Below are 16,868 nucleotides of genomic sequence, written 5' to 3'. Positions count from 1 at the left end.
GGGGCATCCTTTCCCATCCACCCCGCTAAGACTCGCACTTTGAGGATGTGGAGGGAGCTCTGTTCTTTGGAAAATCAGACTTCGAAAATCCACAAAACCTCCTTTGCCCTAACTGGGGATATGTGTGTGTGTGTGTGTGTGTGTGTGTGTGTCTGTGTGACACACACACAGAGACAGAGAGAGAGAGAGAGACTGACCCCTGCGAGTTATGCAGTTTTCCTAACCTTGACCTGAAGCCAGACGTCTTTAACCCCTTTCCAAAACGTCGCTCGCGCTGGGCTGCCATTGGAAAGGGGAAAAAAGGGAAAAAGAAAAACGAAACCTCCCTATTCCGCGACTCGGGTAAAGAGCACTCGCTCCTAGGGAGCTTGGGACAACTTGCCGGCTACCTTGCCTAGGGCTTTGAAATCAGCACAAACCGCCGGACCCCTTCGCGCTTCGCGTGCCGGACCCGAATCCCACCACTTCCCTCTTCACGCGCCGGCAGGAGTGGGTGGCGGCACCGAGGCGATTTTATTCGTATGTTTTTCCTCCGGGTTTTGTCATGGAAACGCTGACACACAAGCTCCAGACGGCGGCCGGCCGGACCCGGGACTGAGGGCCTTTGGGACCCTGCGGAGCGCGGCGCGCACTCCCCGGGAAACAGCTGGACGCGACCAAATCCCGGGTAGGGGCGGGGGGAGCGAGACGCTCCGCCCCGACGCTCCGGTCCCGCCCTCCGCCCGGCTCTCCGCAGGCGCCCTCCCCTCGCCGGGGGCTGCGAGTTGCTTTTGGTAAAACCCAGCTCCGAAATATATAGATCATTGGAGCGCAATGAAGTAGCCTTTGGAGAGGAGGGAGGGGGCCGGTCCGACAGCCACAGCGGCCAGCGCAGCGGCAGCGGCGGCGGCGGCGGCGGCGGCACCACCATCAGCATCACCGCTCGCACCCCAGTCGCCCGGCCCGTGAGGAGGCAGCGGCGGCCGCCGGCGGGAGCGGAGGCGGCGGCGGCGGAGAGGCGAGGAGGAGCCGCGGGAGGAGCAACGGCGCGCAGCCGGCGGGTCCACGCATCTCCGCACTTCCAGAGCAACTCCGGCGCCTTCCACACCCCTGCCCGGGGCTGGGGGCTCCGAGAGCAGCCGCGAAGCCAACCCCTATCCTCCCAGCGATCCTTGCCCAGCCCTGTCCTGCGCCTCCCGGGCTCCGCTCCGCGCCGCGGGGTCCCCGCTCCTGCGCTCCGGGAGCGCCTCCCGGACACCCGGGTTCCCGTAGCCAGGACAAAGCCATGAAGCCGGCGCTGTTGGAAGTGATGAGGATGAACAGAATTTGCCGGATGGTGCTGGCCACTTGCTTGGGATCCTTTATCCTGGTCATCTTCTATTTCCAAAGTATGTTGCACCCAGGTAGGGGGCGCGTTAGCGTGGTTTTGTTGGATATTTTCTTCTTTCTCGTGCTCTCGCTCCCTCGCTCACCGTGGCTGGTTTCTGACTCTTCCAACCTTACCTCTTCTCTCTGGGCCACCTCGGGGTTCCTTGCTGACCGGATCTGCCCGGATCCCCGAGTCGGGCTGGGGAGAAAAGATATACTCCTTCCTCTTCTTCCTCCCAACTCCAGGCTGGAGGATGGGACCAGAGGGGCGGTAGATTTTTTTTTTTTTTCTTTGTGTCTCTTGTCTGTCTGCGAGGTAGCAGAGCAAGGTAGAGGTTGTGGGAAGCTCCTGGGGGTGGAGGATCAGTTTGAAGAGAACGAAACTCCCTCCTCGCTTCTGCCGAGATCCGAGGTTGAAAGAGGCGCCGGGAGCCAGTCACCCCGCTACCCAGAGAGCTGCCTCTTCCTGGTGGGGGGCCGGGGACGAAGGATGAGCGCCGGGCGAGGTTGCTCGTCTGGCCGCGAGCTTGGGAGCCTGAGGGTAGGCTCCCACGTGTGCGGGTTTCGGCGCCGCGTCGAGCGGGTGGAGGGAGAGATTGGGGGTGCCCGACATTGCCCCCCGCACCAGCTGGGGTTGGGTCCCGGCGCCGGCTGCTAGCCCCCGGTGCGCGGCTCCGCATTGACCTTGCGGCTGGTGCCACGGGGCCTGCTCCCTCCCTCACAGAGCGGCTCGCGACCCTGTGTTCGGGGGTACTCAGAGCCTTGGTATCGCGCCGCTTTAGTTTAGGAGGAAACTTTGGTCGGTTCTGGGCTGACCGTCAGTTGCACCCCCACACACACACCCCGCCCCCCACTCGTGGGTTCTGAGCATCCGGAATCCCCCGGAGCTCGCGGGGCCGTGTGCGAAGGAAACCCGCCCCACCCCCACCCTGCGCCTCCCCGCAGTCCCGGGTGGGTTAGACAAGTTCCACACCTGAAATCTGGACTCGGAGAGGGACGAGGCTGCCCCTTCCGAGGGGCGGGAAGGAAAGTTTGGGAGGGACGGGCGGCCTGGAGCGTGGTGGCCCCCGGATCGCAGCTCCACTCCGAAGCCCAACAGGTAAAACCTTCCCGAGAAGCTTCCGGGGAAACCGGCCTCTCGCAGTGGAGTCGTGATCTTCCATGCCCTGGCCCCCAGCAGGCCCCCTCTGGACCACATGGGCTCCCAGATCTACCAGTCACGTCTCCCAGTTGCCTTTCTCAGTATAGTCATGGCAATAATTTGCTTTTATAATTGCAAGGAGGGAGCTGGAAGCCCATTTCCTTCCAGGGCTATAGAGTTATGTTCTGCTTTCTGTGTGTATCTGATCCAGAGGCAGCGCCGAATTCATCTAGCCTGCTATGGGTGGTGGCACAGGACCAAAGCTGTTCTTTCCATCAAACTTGGGGATTCCTTGACAGCTCCGACAGAACGGCCCCTCTGCCTGGCTGGGCCTGGAGGAGTTGTTAAGGCGGCCCCTTGGCCAAGAGTAAGGTCTCAGTCTGGCATGGCCTGACACTACCACATGTAACCTCAGGACGTCGGAGCTAGCCTGGTAAAGGGTGGCTTTTGTTTGCAGCTGGGTATTTTTAGTTTTATGTCAGCAAACTGCAGCGGTGTTTGTCTCCTCACCCAAACCAGTGGTTGTGAAACTTCTTAGGGAATTTAAAAATGGACCTGGCTTGCCTGCCGGCAACCAGGCAGTGGTTGCAATGGGCATGACCAGACAGACTGCTGTGTCCTGGGCCAGGCTCCGCCCAGAGGGCTGGGGGACTGGGTGGTGTGCAAATACACTGGGGGCCCAATAGCTCAAACAAAGAGCTGAATGATTTGGTCTAGACACTACAGATGTGTTTAGGCCACTTAAGTTTTGCCTGGACCTAACGTGCCAGGTAGTTCTCTGCGGAAATGCCTGGGACAGTGAGGTGTTAGTCTCCAGCAGGAACGGGCTATAACTTATCTGTACCTGTTAGTTGTCCAGGGAGATACTAACTAGTAAGACTGTTGCTGCCCATGATTTTCAAGCATCCTATGTTTCTCTTACCCTGTGTGAGATTTAGGAAATAACTTTCCAGCCAGGAATACCAGGAAGAAATTTCCAACTTGTAACTGACACTTTGCGAAAATTTCCAGCCCTAGTTGGAATATTAAATTGGCTTGAAAGTGGTGTTAGCTGCTTTCAGTCTGACTTTTCGGTACCAGGGACAGAAGCTTTGCCAAGGCTTTCCAGATAAGGATTTGCCATCGTTGACCCTCTGCTCTCAACCTTGGCTTCCCTTCCTGGTCCCACTTCCAACCCCCAAATGGCATTTGTGGATTCTTTGCTTATATGAGTATACTCGTCTGTTATTTTCCACCAGTCTATAGCAAAGACTACTTTCAATATGTTCTATTGAATGTAGAACTGTATTGGTCTACATTCAACTGAAAGGTCTTCCTTATTTTGAATTATGTATAATTGTTTCACTGTTCCATGAAAACTCCATGCCAATAGTTTATTATGATATGGGACATAAAAATATACATTGAAATTAATATTAAACATTTACACACACACCCCCCCCACACACATTTTATTAAACTATGCTCTTGATGACAACTGATGCTATCTCTTTTTCCTACTGCTTGGAATTTCCTTAAAAGTTAGCTGCTCTTTGCTTCTCTGAAGGATTTCGGGTTGTGACAGCTGATCTTTTAGCCTGGCACTGCAGTTTCCATTTCTCTAGATCACCCTGGGAGAGGCAGAAGGGACCACAGCATGGCACAGATTGTGTTGCTAAAAATTAGGAGCCCTCTGGCAGAGAGGCTATTTCTATTCCTATCTGAAATAGAAATGTAGTATTCCAAAAAGAAATGGATCCCTGGCTTCATTGATGGCTAGAGAATACCTGGAGTGTGTGAGGAGGAAGGGAATAAACAGAGACAAGCTGGCGAGGGGCTGGCTGGCTGTTCCTCTGATTCTAATCTGGGATTCATTGTCTTTTGTACTTTTCTAATACAGCAACTTGAGTAATTGATCTTTAATTTGGTTGTTGGGTTCAGCAGAAGTGGGCTCCTTGTCAGCACAGGCAGCTTTCTTTAGGTCTTTGACACTCTAAGTTAATAGTCTTAGGGCAGGGTCTGGGTTTTAGGCCCTATTCTAATCCCAGTGTCTGGCACAATGCCCAGCCCATAGTAGTTTCTCAGTAAAGTATTTGCTGGATGAATGAATGAAGTGACTAGATTCTAGGAGACCTGCTTCTCCAATTTTTGGGAAGTTGTGTCAAACCTTGCCAAGAATGCCTCGTCAGTAAGTCTGGCTCTCTTGAGAGGGGTGTGGGACACTGGAGACAAGGTCTGGACGCTTCTTTACCCTTCTGGTCTCTGAGATCCCTCAAGTCGTGGGTCAGGTTTAAGCTCATCACACCCCAGACAGAACGTTCCTCTTGGCCTAGAGTTGCTGCCCCAAAGTGTGAGACAGTGAGGCTGGGTGTCTTGGGTAGGGGGAAGCTTGGTCTCTTTTAGCCACTGACCTGTAGAAACCCATCTGCAGGAGAGACACCCTCTGTGGGCGTGAACTGCTCCTGATCTCAGTGAGAACGGAGCGCCATGCCTGTGCTTTCTGCACAGGTTTGCGTCCATCAGCGATCGCCTCCTGACCAGTGACTTGTCTCGGGTACCTGCCCCAGACAGGCGGCCTTTGATGGAGCTGTGTCTTGGGGCGGGCTAGGCAGAGCTGAAAGACCCCCAGGCTGCATTTGTGCTGAGTGTGTGAAGGTGGCTCCCCTGAACCTTCCTTTTGTGTTACTCCGTAGGGTTGTGGTTTTGTTTGAAAGCTCCTGTTCATGAGAGAGAAGCCTGGGGAGAAAGCCTTTCTTCTTTTGCTTCCTCTGTTTTCTTTTTTTTTTTTTTTTTAATGTTTATTTTCACTGTCGCCTGGGATTTCTTTGCCTTGGTCAAATGTATTGGAAGATTATACCCTTTATTTAAAGGCTTCCTTGGTTACCCCTTTGTAGTTCACTTGGTTAGATTGGATGTAAAACACTTGCATTATAATTTTAACCTAATTATAAAAGTAATATGTGCTCATTTTAGAAAATTTAGGAGGTACAGAAGACAAGCAATCATCCATTAATCTACCACCAGAGGCAAGGGGTCCTTTTTTCCTATTAGAGAATATATATATTAAAAAAAATAATTGAGATCCTATTCTGAATTTTGTACCTTGTTTGATAGGTAATATGTATTTTAGACAAATACATCATTATGGTCATTATAGTGACCAGTAATTAAGTTGAAAAACAGAAAACTTAGCCACAAACTTTTAAATTTATAGGGTTGCCTATACCTCTAACCTCCCATCCCCATTACTTTGCAGAGTGCCAGTCTGGTATCGTGTTTTTTTTTTTCTTTCTGCACGTATTTAATTTTAAAGAATCTTTGTGCTGATACATGAAATGAATTTGGAGTTAGACCAGGTTGTAGGGGCTGTTCTCTTATATATCTGAAACTTCTTTTGAAAAGAAGTCAGGAAGTTCTCAAATGTGACACTGTTATAAATCCTGGAAACTGCATCAAATAGCTGAAAGATAAGATGTTTCCAGCATCTGGTCTCCCCTTGGCGGTTTAAATGTTTGCACCTCCGTGGGGAGTTTCATAGCTGCTCAAAGATGAGACAGATACACTTAGGCAATTTACTTCAACAGTTAGATCTGCTGTCCAGGAATCCTCATTTTGTTGCCTCTGAGATAAAAGTGGTGATCAGGCACCGGAGGAAGAGTGGTTGGGGGGGTTTCTGATGGACAAGGGGTGGGAGAATCAACCCGCCAGCAGAAGGGGTGGCTGTTTATATTTATCTGGATGAAAAGCCATTTTGCTTATGAACTGTATTGGCCACAACCATTTAAAAACAGGAAATCAAAGGCTTACAAGTGGGCACCACCCTTTCCCTTCTTAAATCTACCAAGAGGACAAAGCTCTTCTTAATCTGGGGACAGTGAATGGAAAGACTTTCATGAAAGGCACAGCCACTGGTAAGGGCAGATTCTGAAAAAAACCAGAAGTAGTTTTATGTATTCATTTTCTCTTTTTTGTTTTTCTTCTCTTGAATTTTGAGACCCCCATCTTTATCACAAATGAAGAGTGAGGCAGTCCCTCCCCTGAGGTCATTGAATAGTCTGATCTGTACGTTAAAAATTCCTAGAACTTGTAATTTGATGCATCTTACATCAGATGTGATTCATCACCGTTTGAGATCAGAGTTGCTCTTTGTTTCTCTGTCTCTTTCTCTCCTCTACTCTATGCCGGGTATTGTTCTGGGCACTGGGGATACCATAAAACATTATTTCTGCCCTCATGGAACTTACCTTCGAGTGAGGTACAGGCAGACTTTAAGGAAGTACAGAAGTTACATACACAGGTGATGTGTCAGATGGTGTGAAGAGAGAAGAACAAAGCAAGAGATATGAATAGGGATGTGAGAGGCCAGGGTTGCAGTTTAATACAGAGGTCATTATAGGATGTCACTGACAAGTTGACATTGGAGAGCAGAGATGGGAAGAAGTGAAGGAGCTGGCCACATGTCAACCCAGTCCCAGATAGGATATTCCAGGTCTGTTCCCTGAGGCAGGACCTCGCATGGCAGGCAGCTCTGAGTGCCTGGAGCAGAGGGAGGAAGCAGCTAAGACCAGAAGGTGCAGAGAGATTGTGTGGATCTTGGCCTTGACTGGCGACAGGATGGGAAGCTCTGGCAGAGTTTGGGCTGAGGACTCTTGGGGGAGGGGTTGTGGAATGGGTGGACAAGCGCAAAGCCTCTTACTTGCACTTCTGTGTTATCTTCAAGCAGCACGACAGTGCAGGTGGGGGAAGTGTTTACTGTGTAAATCCCACGTCTCCTCCATCAACCTCTGCCTCTCCCTCACCTCCAAACTAGACCACGCCCTTTTTCCAGTTTTTTAAAGCAGTAATGTGTAACTCAGAACAAAATAAAACGAAACCAATTTGACAGGACTTTTAACTGAGTTTGTGTTGGGAAATTCTTGAAATGTCTAAGGCGTGATCCACAGCATTCATAGATGGAAACCAACAGCCCCTGACTTCTGGAGGCATTCAAGAAAAATAGAGAAGGAATGGATCAATGATTTGGGAGTGAAAGACCCAGGTCCTAGTTGGACATACCCCCTCTGCCTGCTCCTGTGAATTACTATATTTAATCAATTGTAAAACACTCATTCTTTTCACCTTTCTGACATTTGACTTGTTGTAACTGATGGTATCTTAGTGCTGTGCTGACCTTTAATGCATAGCCTTTATTTTCTTAGTGGAACATAAAGTAACAGTGATTCTTATAGTTGATGCCCTTGGACCCACCTCTGTAAATTGTGAAAGTACATTCTGTACACTGTGGCATACCTCAGAATCTCAGTAAGGTGATAAAAATGGCACTTAGGCTCCAGCTGAGGGCCCGGGGCGGGGGGTGTACCTGATTAATCCTGATCACCTGCTTCTTAAAGGCTTTGCTGGTCGGCAGGCCTTTCAGTCTTTTCTGCTGTACCTGGGAAATTTGTACCTATTTTCAGAGCCACAGGGCTTGTATCTCTTTCTGATTCATCTGATGAGGTTGGTAAGAGACAGAATAGGAACGTGGGGAAGTGAGTTATTTAATATGGGGCTCAACTCCCTGATGGCTCCCACGGTAAAGCGTCTGCCTGCAATGCAGGAGACTTGGGTTCGATTCCTGGGTCGGGAAAGTCCCCTGGAGAAGGAAATGGCAATCCACTCCAGCACTCTTGCCTGGAAAATCCCATGGACGGAGGAGCCTGATAGGCTACAGTTCATGGGGTCATAAAGAGTTGGACACGACTGAGCGACTTCACTTTCACTTTCAACTCTGGAAGATCACAGAGAAATAGACTTCGTGACGTTGTTTGGGGAAAATGTCACCAGTGTGGATTTTGCTTTCTTTCCAGGCTGCTGAACTCCCATGGCCTTGGTCATTCCCTTTTCTGTTGTTGTTTAGTTGCTAAGTCATATCCGACTCTTTTTGACCCCATGGACTGCAGCACACCAGGCTTCCCTGTCCATCACCAACTCCTGAAGTGTACTCAAACTCATGTCCATTGAGTCTGTGATGCCATCCAACCATCTTATCCTCTGTCGTCCCCTTCTCCTCCTGCCCTCAATCTTTCCCAGCATCAGGGTCTTCTTCGAGTTGGCTCTTTGCATCAGGTGGCCAAAGTATTGGAGCTTTAGCTTCAACATCAGTCCTTCCAGTGAATATTCAGGGTTGATTTCCTTTAGGATTGATTAGTTTGACTTCCTTGCTGTCCAGGGGACTCTCAAGAATCTTCTTCAGAAATGCATGGTAGTTGTTTGTTTACTTGTATTCGGTACATGTTCCTCTTTTGAGGAACCTCTGCCAAGTTCCTCTTTATAGCCTCTAAGCTTGGCCCAGGGGTACTTAGGAAACATTTAAAGAGTAAATAAGTGACTGGCAAAGATGCCTCTTCCGCCCCTGTGCCCATCTCACCAAGATGCATAAGCCCAGAGGGAAGAGCTTCTGGTATGGTCTGCTTTGTTTCTCAGACCTCTTTACTTCTGGCTTGCTAGGATTCGGCCAGGCTTCAGGGTGTGAACTGGGAAGGGGTCTAGGTATTTAAGCAGAAAGGTATTTAATGGAGGGAATCTGGTCCTTAAAAAAGCTGGGAAGGCTGGTGGTCAAGAATCCACCTGCCAGTGCAGGATATGCCGGACATGCAGCTTCGATCCCTGGGTCGGGAAGATCCCCTGGAGGAGGAGATGGCCACCCACTCCAGTAGTCTTGACTGAAAAATCCCAAGGACAGAGGAGCCTGGCGGGCTACAGTCCATGGGCTTGCTCAGTCGTGTCTGAGCATGCACACACAGAGAAGCATAGGGCTCTCAGCTGGGCCTCTAGGAATTAGCCTCAGGTAATAGTAGTTGCATATGTAACAACATAGAAGCAAACATCTACAGGCCTGGCTACTCAAAACAACTGACCCACTCAGTGTGCTGCTGCCTCTGAAACTATCTTTGGAACTACCAAATCCAAGAACAACCTAATGACACTGGGACCCTGGGATCAGAAATCTTGGTCCCAGAATTGGGATGCTCCTAGAGCCACCTCTCAACACCCAGCAAGCCAGAGAGTGGTCCCAGAGAGTGTTGCCAAAACCCCTCATCATTCTCACGTCATCGGGAGGCTGAAGAAAACCTTTAAGACAGGGAGGTGGCCTCTCACCTATAGCCTCTTTCTAAATCTGAAGTCAGTGCTTCTGTCTAGGGGAGCCAAACTCACATTCAGAACCTTAGTTTCAGAACCAGGATGGCTGGGAAACATAGCTTTTAAATCAACAGCCCTTACTGTATAGAAAGACTTTCTAGAAGGGAGTAGAATGGGTGATGAGCAGACATCCAGAGTGCTCACCACTCCCTATTGGTAAAACATATGTGAGCAGCCATCTCCCATCTATTTTGCTTATAGTAAGTGTATTCATATTATTCCCATTATCTAAATATGTAGGATAAGGATGTTTCTGTTTCTAACAATAGTTATTGTAAACCCACATGTTCATTACCATCTGGGAAATTCTGTTAGCGAACTCCCAGTCAGCTCCGATTCTTTTACCCTTTTTACCTTGTAATGTGGCATTTCCCAGGGGCGCCAGTGGTGCCCAGGTTCCCACTTGCTAATGCAGGAGACCTAAGAGACACAGGTTCGATCCCCGGGTCAGGAAGATTCCCCTGGAGGAGGGCATGCCACCCCACTCCAGTCCTCCTGCCTAGAGGATCTCATGGACAGAGGAGCCTGGAGGGTTGCAGTCCACAGGGTCACAAAGAGTCGGACATGACCGAAGCGACTTAGCGTGCAGCACGTGGCATACAAGACTGAGGGAGAGAGAGGAATTTTCTTCTGTGCATTTTTTTGTGCGCATAATATGTGCATGCATTATGAGTATTGTCTCCAAGCTGCAGTTTTTTTATTTTTAATTTTTGCAGCTTGCGGGGTCTTAGTTCCTCTGTGTGTGTGTGCTTAGTCGCTCAGTCATGTCCGACTCTTTGCGACCCTATGGACTGTAGCCTGCCAGACTCCTCTGTCCGTGGGGAGTCTCCAGGCAAGAATACTGGAGTGGGTTGCCATGCCCTCCTCCAGGGGATCTTCCCAGTCCAGGGATGGAACCCAGGTCTCCCACATTGCAGACAGATTCCTTCACCAACTGAACCACCAGGGAAGCCCAACCAAGGCTTCGGCAGTGGAAGGGCTGAGACCTATCCATTGGATCACCTGGGCATTCCCTCGAAGCTTCTTGACTGGAATCTCTTTAAGCCTCTATTCCACTTAGTGAGGACTAGTTTAGGTAAAAGTAGATGATGTAATCTGTAAATCTACTTGGGATTCAGTTGTAAATGGTGATCTTAGAGCAGTGGGTTGACTGATTTCCTTGGTCCCTCTCTGTCTACCTCCTTGGGATGCCTGAATTTCATAAATGCATGTAACTTGGTACAACAGGTTAGATGAGGGTGTTTGTTCCAATTCGTATTTTACATTTATTCACGTTTTTAACATTAAATTTCTTTTTCTAAATTCAATGAAAATGGAAGCCCTGATGTTTCCTTTCCAGGCCCCTTTGTGATAGTTGGAGTGTGTTGGCTAGACTTTGGAACCTAGGGTGGAGACTGGTCTTGAATGTAGTTGGTGATTGTCAGACCCACCACAGTCAAGTTTGGGTAAAAGTATAGTTTGCCACCCAGGTGGCTCAGTGGTAAAGAATCTACCTGCCCATGCAAGAGATGTAGGAGACATGGGTTTGATTCTTGGGTCGGGAAGATCCCCTGGAGGAGGAAATGACAACCTGCTTCGGTATCCTCGCCTGGAGAATCCCATGAACAGAGGAGCCTGGCTGACTACAGTCCATGGGGTCCCAAAGAGTCAAACTAACTGAGTGACTAAGCACGTACACACAGTTAGTGCTGCTTAGTTCTAAAGATAGTTCTGACAGTGGTGAGTCAGAGTTTGGCATTAGACATGTGGTGTGGCTAGGACTGATATTTCCAGTATCACTGGAGTTCAGGTCTCACTCAGATGGGTATGGATAGAAATAAAGAGGGCTTTCCTGGTGGCTCAGATGGTAAAGAATCCACCTGCAGTGCAGGAGACCCAGGTTCAGTCCCTGAGTCGGGAAGATTCCCTGGAGGAGGAAATGGCAACCCACTCCAGTATTCTTGCCTGGAGAATTCTATGGACAGGGGAGCCTGGCGGGCTGTAGTCCATGAGGTTGCAAAGAGCTGGACATGACTGAGCGAGTTTCAAGCCCAGCAATGTAAATGTTGAAATCCATGTCAATCTTCAGCTTAAGTGGTTATCTTAAAGGCCTTGTGAAAAAGACCCACAAAGGCAACACCAGTTCAACAGGCAGTTTCTGTTAGAAACTGCTCATTTCAAAGAATCCCAGAAGAGGGAGAACACAAAGGCTCCTCTAAGGTAGTGTTGTAACACTTTACATTTCTTAACGGTTGACATATCTTACCTTCAGGGCCATTGTTCATGGTCATTCACTATGGCGAAAAAAAGCACAGAATTTGCAGCCCAGGATTAGCTTTCAGGCTGACTGTCTACTGTGTCCATTTGACATCACTCAGAATGGTTTGGTTGAATGCTGTTGAGAGTTAGACTCCGTGCTGGGTGCTGGAGATACAGCAGGGACCCAAGTGGACAAGACTTGAGGCGGGGAGACATAATATAAACAAATGCATGTTTGAACCATTGAGTCTGTTGGATGGTGACAAGTGCTGCAGAGAAAAAAAATAAAGCCAGGAAGGAAGATGTGAAATGGAAGCAGTGAGTGATCACTTCTAAATAGAGTGATCAGGAAAGGTTCCCTGAGAAGAGGGCTTTAGGATCAAAGGAGATGAGGGTTCAAGGGGGTGCATTGACAAACGCACATTTGTGCATACAGCTATTTATTGGGTATTATTTCCTGGAGGCTGACGTAGGTCAGGTGTTTAATATGTATTACATATTCCCTATAGGGATCTTACAGGGTTCATCTCTTGTAATCACCATTTTACAAGGAGGGTAGGAGACTAGGGTGGACTTGCCAGGTGGCGTTAGTAGTAAAGAACCCGCCTGCCAATGCGGGAGACACAAGAGATGTGGGTTTGATCCCTGGGTTGGGAAGATCCCCTGGAGGGGAGGAGGGCATGGCAATCCAGTATTCTTGCCTGGAGAATCTCATAGATAAAGGAACCTGGCCAGATACAGTCCATAGGCTTGCAGAGCGTCAGGCATGACTGAAGTGACTTAACACAGCAGCACACAGGAGACTAGGGCATAGAGAATGTGACTTGTCTGAGGTCACACAAGAACTGATGACTCTAGAATTAAACCATGGCTGTCTGACTCTTTCTCTAAATGTCTAGTTGGGGCTCTCAGTTTGGGGGCTCTCCCTGGCCTCCACATTTGGAAATATGTCATGATGTGCTTGTTTGTCCCAAAGATTGAGGACATCAGTTTATCAGGCAGAGACAAGGATGCTAGACTTCCCGCACAGGGTGGGATCTTTCCTCCCATCAGATCGTCATCCTAGCCATGGGCCAACGACTCTTCTTTTGGAGAAATCCGTTAAGACTCTCCACGCTTCAGTGGTGTCTGGCATAGTACCTGGCCACACTCAATGACTTGGGAAAGTGCCTGGCACATTGTAGGGGCTTAATAATTGATTGATTACAAGTCACCAACTCAGAGATTTGGTCTCCTCATTTGCCAAGGGAAGGTAGTGTAGTATTACTTCTTTTCCTTGGTAGTGGGGAAGATTAAATGAGAAAAGAGATGTGAAAATACATTGAAGATGGGTGCAAAAACAGTATACATACATTTTTAAAATAGGTACACTGTTCCTCGTTCTAAGCTTTTATTCATGTTGATGGCAGTACTCTTGTAATGCATCCTGCTGGAATCTTGAGCAAATGTTTTATCTGTTTCGTAGGTGTGACCTATCCTGTAAGGTTTGCCGAAAGGGTCCTGCTTTTTGGCCCCAGTGACACCATCTTTCTGGATGTCTGACCCTCCATCTGCTGTACTGTCACACCTTCCCTGCCAAGGCCAACACTTAGCACTGCCTCCGTGGAGCTTGGAGTGTTTTGCAAAAGCTGAGTTTATCTGGTAAAAAATCAGCTTTGTGGTTTCACACCAAATGCAGAGACCATAGCTCCCCCCCACCCCATTATGCACACAGTTACCTCTCAGGTTCCCACAAACTTTAAAAAAGTGGCACTTGAAAAATACAGCACAGGCCACCCGTCAGTGCCGTTTCTGCAGCTGAACGCTGAGGAGGATGGAAGTCATTTCGGAAGAGGAGTCGCTGTGGAATGTCAGGGTGCGTTACACGGGACAGAACTAATTATCCTTGGTCTCCACATTCAAGCCTGAAGTGTGCACAGGAGGACTTTCTGGGTTCTTCTCGCACAGGGGCCAGTCCTCCCAACTCTTATCTGCAGGGGTGGAGCCTCCTTGGCAGGCTGGCACTCAGAGCACGGGCAGAGGCCCATTTCTGCCCACCGTCACCAGAGCAGGTACTGAGATGCAGTCGAAAGACTGTGCTTCTGAGTTGGGGGAGGCCCTGGGTTCTTTAGGATTCCTAGGGGGCTTAGTAGTAAAGAATGCACCTGCCAATGTAGGAGACTTGGGTTTGATCCCTGGGTCAGGAAGATCTCCTAGAGACGGAAGTAGCAACCTACTTCAGTATTCTTGCCTGGAAAATCCCATGGACCAGAGGAGCTTGTCAGGGTATAGTCCATGGGGTTGCAAAGAGTCGAGGCATGCACACACACACAGGGTTCTTTGGCCTGAGACCAAGGACCTGTCTAATGCTCTTCTGCTCCACCTCTGGCCCTTCAGACAGTCCCTGCTGGGCTTGATACTTAACAGAGGATGGAAAAGTCTATCAGTGCTTGGAGTTCTTTTTTTTCAGGCAGGGCTTTATTGGTGCCCCTGTTGCAGCAGGTGGAAACCAGCAACAAACAAGTCCCCTTGCTTGCTTACTCCCCAAGGTTGGGGCAAGCTTGTTCCTTATATGGGGTGAGGGTCAGGGTCCAAGTTGAAAAAGCATGTGGTCCTCTGGATGAACTTTTTCTGCCTTATCTAATTGATTTAGAGCTGGGGTTCTCAACGGGTGACAGTTTTGCTCCCTTCTTTTCCACATGGCAGGGGACCTGTGTCAATGTCTGGAGACAGTTTGGTTGGCTCAGCTGGGCAGGTGGGTCCTACTGGCTTCTAATGAACAGAGGTCAGGGATGCTGGTAAACATCCTACAATACACGGGACAGCCTCCTACAATGAAGAATACTCCAGCCCAGAACATCAGTAGCTAGGAAATCCTTACTTAGATTCCCTGTTTTTCTGGTACTTTACTGAAAATAGCAGTAATGAGATGATCAGTTAGTGATACTATGTATCAGACAGCATGCCAGCTGCTGTACTTAGATAATCACATTGACTCTTTACCACAGCCTGGTGAGGTGGGCACTTACCAATCCCATTGTACAGATGAGGAAACTGAGGCTTTGGGAGGCTGAGGAGCTTGCCTGAGGTCACAGAGCTGAAAAGTCGGAACAGGATTCCTGCTCAGGTCTGACACCAGAGCCTGTACTCTTTATCTCATCGGCGTATCCCACCTACATGTGCTTGGTTTTAGCTAATTAGGTCAAGAGGTAATGATTTTATAAGGGCCTTCAGCGCAGCTGTGGGCTTTGTGTGGGACATGAGTGGCAGTACCTTCTCTTCCTACCGTGCACACCAGCCTTGGTGAGCTCATCCCCTCTTGGGGCCCATGCTATCACCTGTGTTTGGATGACACTCACCTCTCTTCAGCTTGGATTTGTCTTAAGGTAAAAGTCCAGTTTATATGTTACTTCCTGTGCAAAACCAAGATCCATCTCCTTTTGGTCAGAGGAAGGGGGCAGGTCCCGTGGTACTCTGCATGTGCACAGCTCGGTTATTACGTGTTTGTGCACTGGCTCGTCAGGAGCAGGCCAGTCCTGGTGATAGTAGTGGCTTACCTTGTCTGAGCTGCTGCAACAAAACCCCACTGACCGGGTGGATTATAAAGGACAGACGTTTGACTTCTTGTATCTCCACAGGGTAGAAAGGCTGAGGGACCTCTCTGGGGCCTCTTTTTCAAGGGCACTCATCCTATTCATGAGAGCTCTGCCCTCACGCCCTAACTGCCTCCTGATGGCCCTGCCTCCTGATATTACCACTTTGGGCATTAGGTTTTCAGTATATGAATTTTAGGGGGGACAGAAATGTATAGACCATGGCAGCAGTCAGGAAATATTGAGTGAAAGAATGAGTACATTGGGACTTCCCTGGTGGTCCGGTGGCTAAGACTCTGACCTCTCAATGCAGCGGGCGTGGGTTTGATCCCTGGTCAGGGAACTAGATCCCACATGCTACAACTAAGAGTTAGTATGCTGCAACGAAGGATCCTGCATGCTGAAACGAAGCTTGAAGATGCCACATGCCACGACTAAGACTTGGTGCAGCCAAATAAATAAAGAATAAATTTGTTTTTCTTTTTAAAGGAAAGAACAAGTACATTCTTCCCTGGGCTTCCTTGGTGGCTCAGGTGGTAAAGAATGATTCTGTGGTGAGCTGCATGTAAGAGAGCAAAGAGCGATTCATTTAACACCATGGCTCGATGCAGACGCAACAAAAAAAGTGAGCATCTCTCAAAGATAGCGCCGTATAGTGCTGTAACCAGTGTGTGTCAGGAAGGGGTCTGCAGATCCAGCTCTGAGTGCCCTGCTGGGGCAGTGCCACCCAGGAGAAGATGCTGTCAACAGTGCGTGTGTGCTAAGTCACTTCAGTTGTATCTGACTCTTTGCAACCCCATGTACTGTAGCCCGCCAGGCTGCTCTGTCCATGGGATTCTCCAGGCGTGAATACTGGAGGGGGTTGCCGTGCCCTCCTCCAGGGGATCTTCCTGGCCCAGGGATCAAACCTTCTTTTCCTGCGACTCTTGCATTGCAGGTGGATTCTTTACCACTGAAGCACCAGGGAAGCCTCAACTGCTCATGGCACTCTAAACTTTCTAGTAGCCACATTAAAAAGGTATAAACCAACAGGTGAAATTAATATCTACAGTAGTATCATTTTAAGAGGCAATACTTTTTTTTTTTTGGCCATGTCACAGGGCATGTGGGATCTTAGTTTCCCCTGCTGCTGCTGCTGCTGCTAAGTCGCTTCAGTCGTGTCCGACTCTGTGCAACCCCAAAGACGGCAGCCCACCAGGTTCCCCCGTCCCTGGGATTCTCCAGACAAGAACACTGGAGTGGGTTGCCATTTCCTTCTCCAGTGCATGAAAGTGAAAAGTGAAAGTGAAGTAGCTCAGTCGTGTCCAACTCTTAGCGACCTCATGGACTGCAGCCTATCAGGCTCCTCTGCCCATGGAATTTTCCAGGCAAGAGTACTGGAGTGGGTTGCCATTGCCTTCTCTGTAGTTTCC

General features: G+C 49.2%; 1 protein-coding gene across 2 annotated transcripts in view; it reads left to right on the top strand.

Moving 5' to 3' along the window:
* The first annotated feature begins 735 nt into the window (after window positions 1-735).
* The window catches only part of CHST11 (carbohydrate sulfotransferase 11), a 266,938-nt gene continuing 250,805 nt past the window's right edge, over window positions 736-16,868 (top strand). Inside the window, exon 1 of one of the 2 annotated variants that reach the window (XM_040234827.1) lies at window positions 736-1,367. In XM_040234827.1, the coding sequence (XP_040090761.1) occupies window positions 1,265-1,367 (103 nt within the window). In that variant the 5' untranslated portion in view covers window positions 736-1,264. Of the gene's footprint in view, window positions 1,383-16,868 lie in introns of both variants that reach the window. The other variant, XM_040234826.1, reaches the window with a different exon arrangement.

This window comes from Oryx dammah, unplaced genomic scaffold (assembly GCF_014754425.2).
Source record: "Oryx dammah isolate SB20612 unplaced genomic scaffold, SCBI_Odam_1.1 HiC_scaffold_29, whole genome shotgun sequence".
NCBI classification, from domain to species: domain Eukaryota; kingdom Metazoa; phylum Chordata; class Mammalia; order Artiodactyla; family Bovidae; genus Oryx; species Oryx dammah.
The sequence above is the reverse complement of the archived record's forward strand: the minus strand, read 5'-3'. Positions and strand labels throughout refer to the sequence as shown.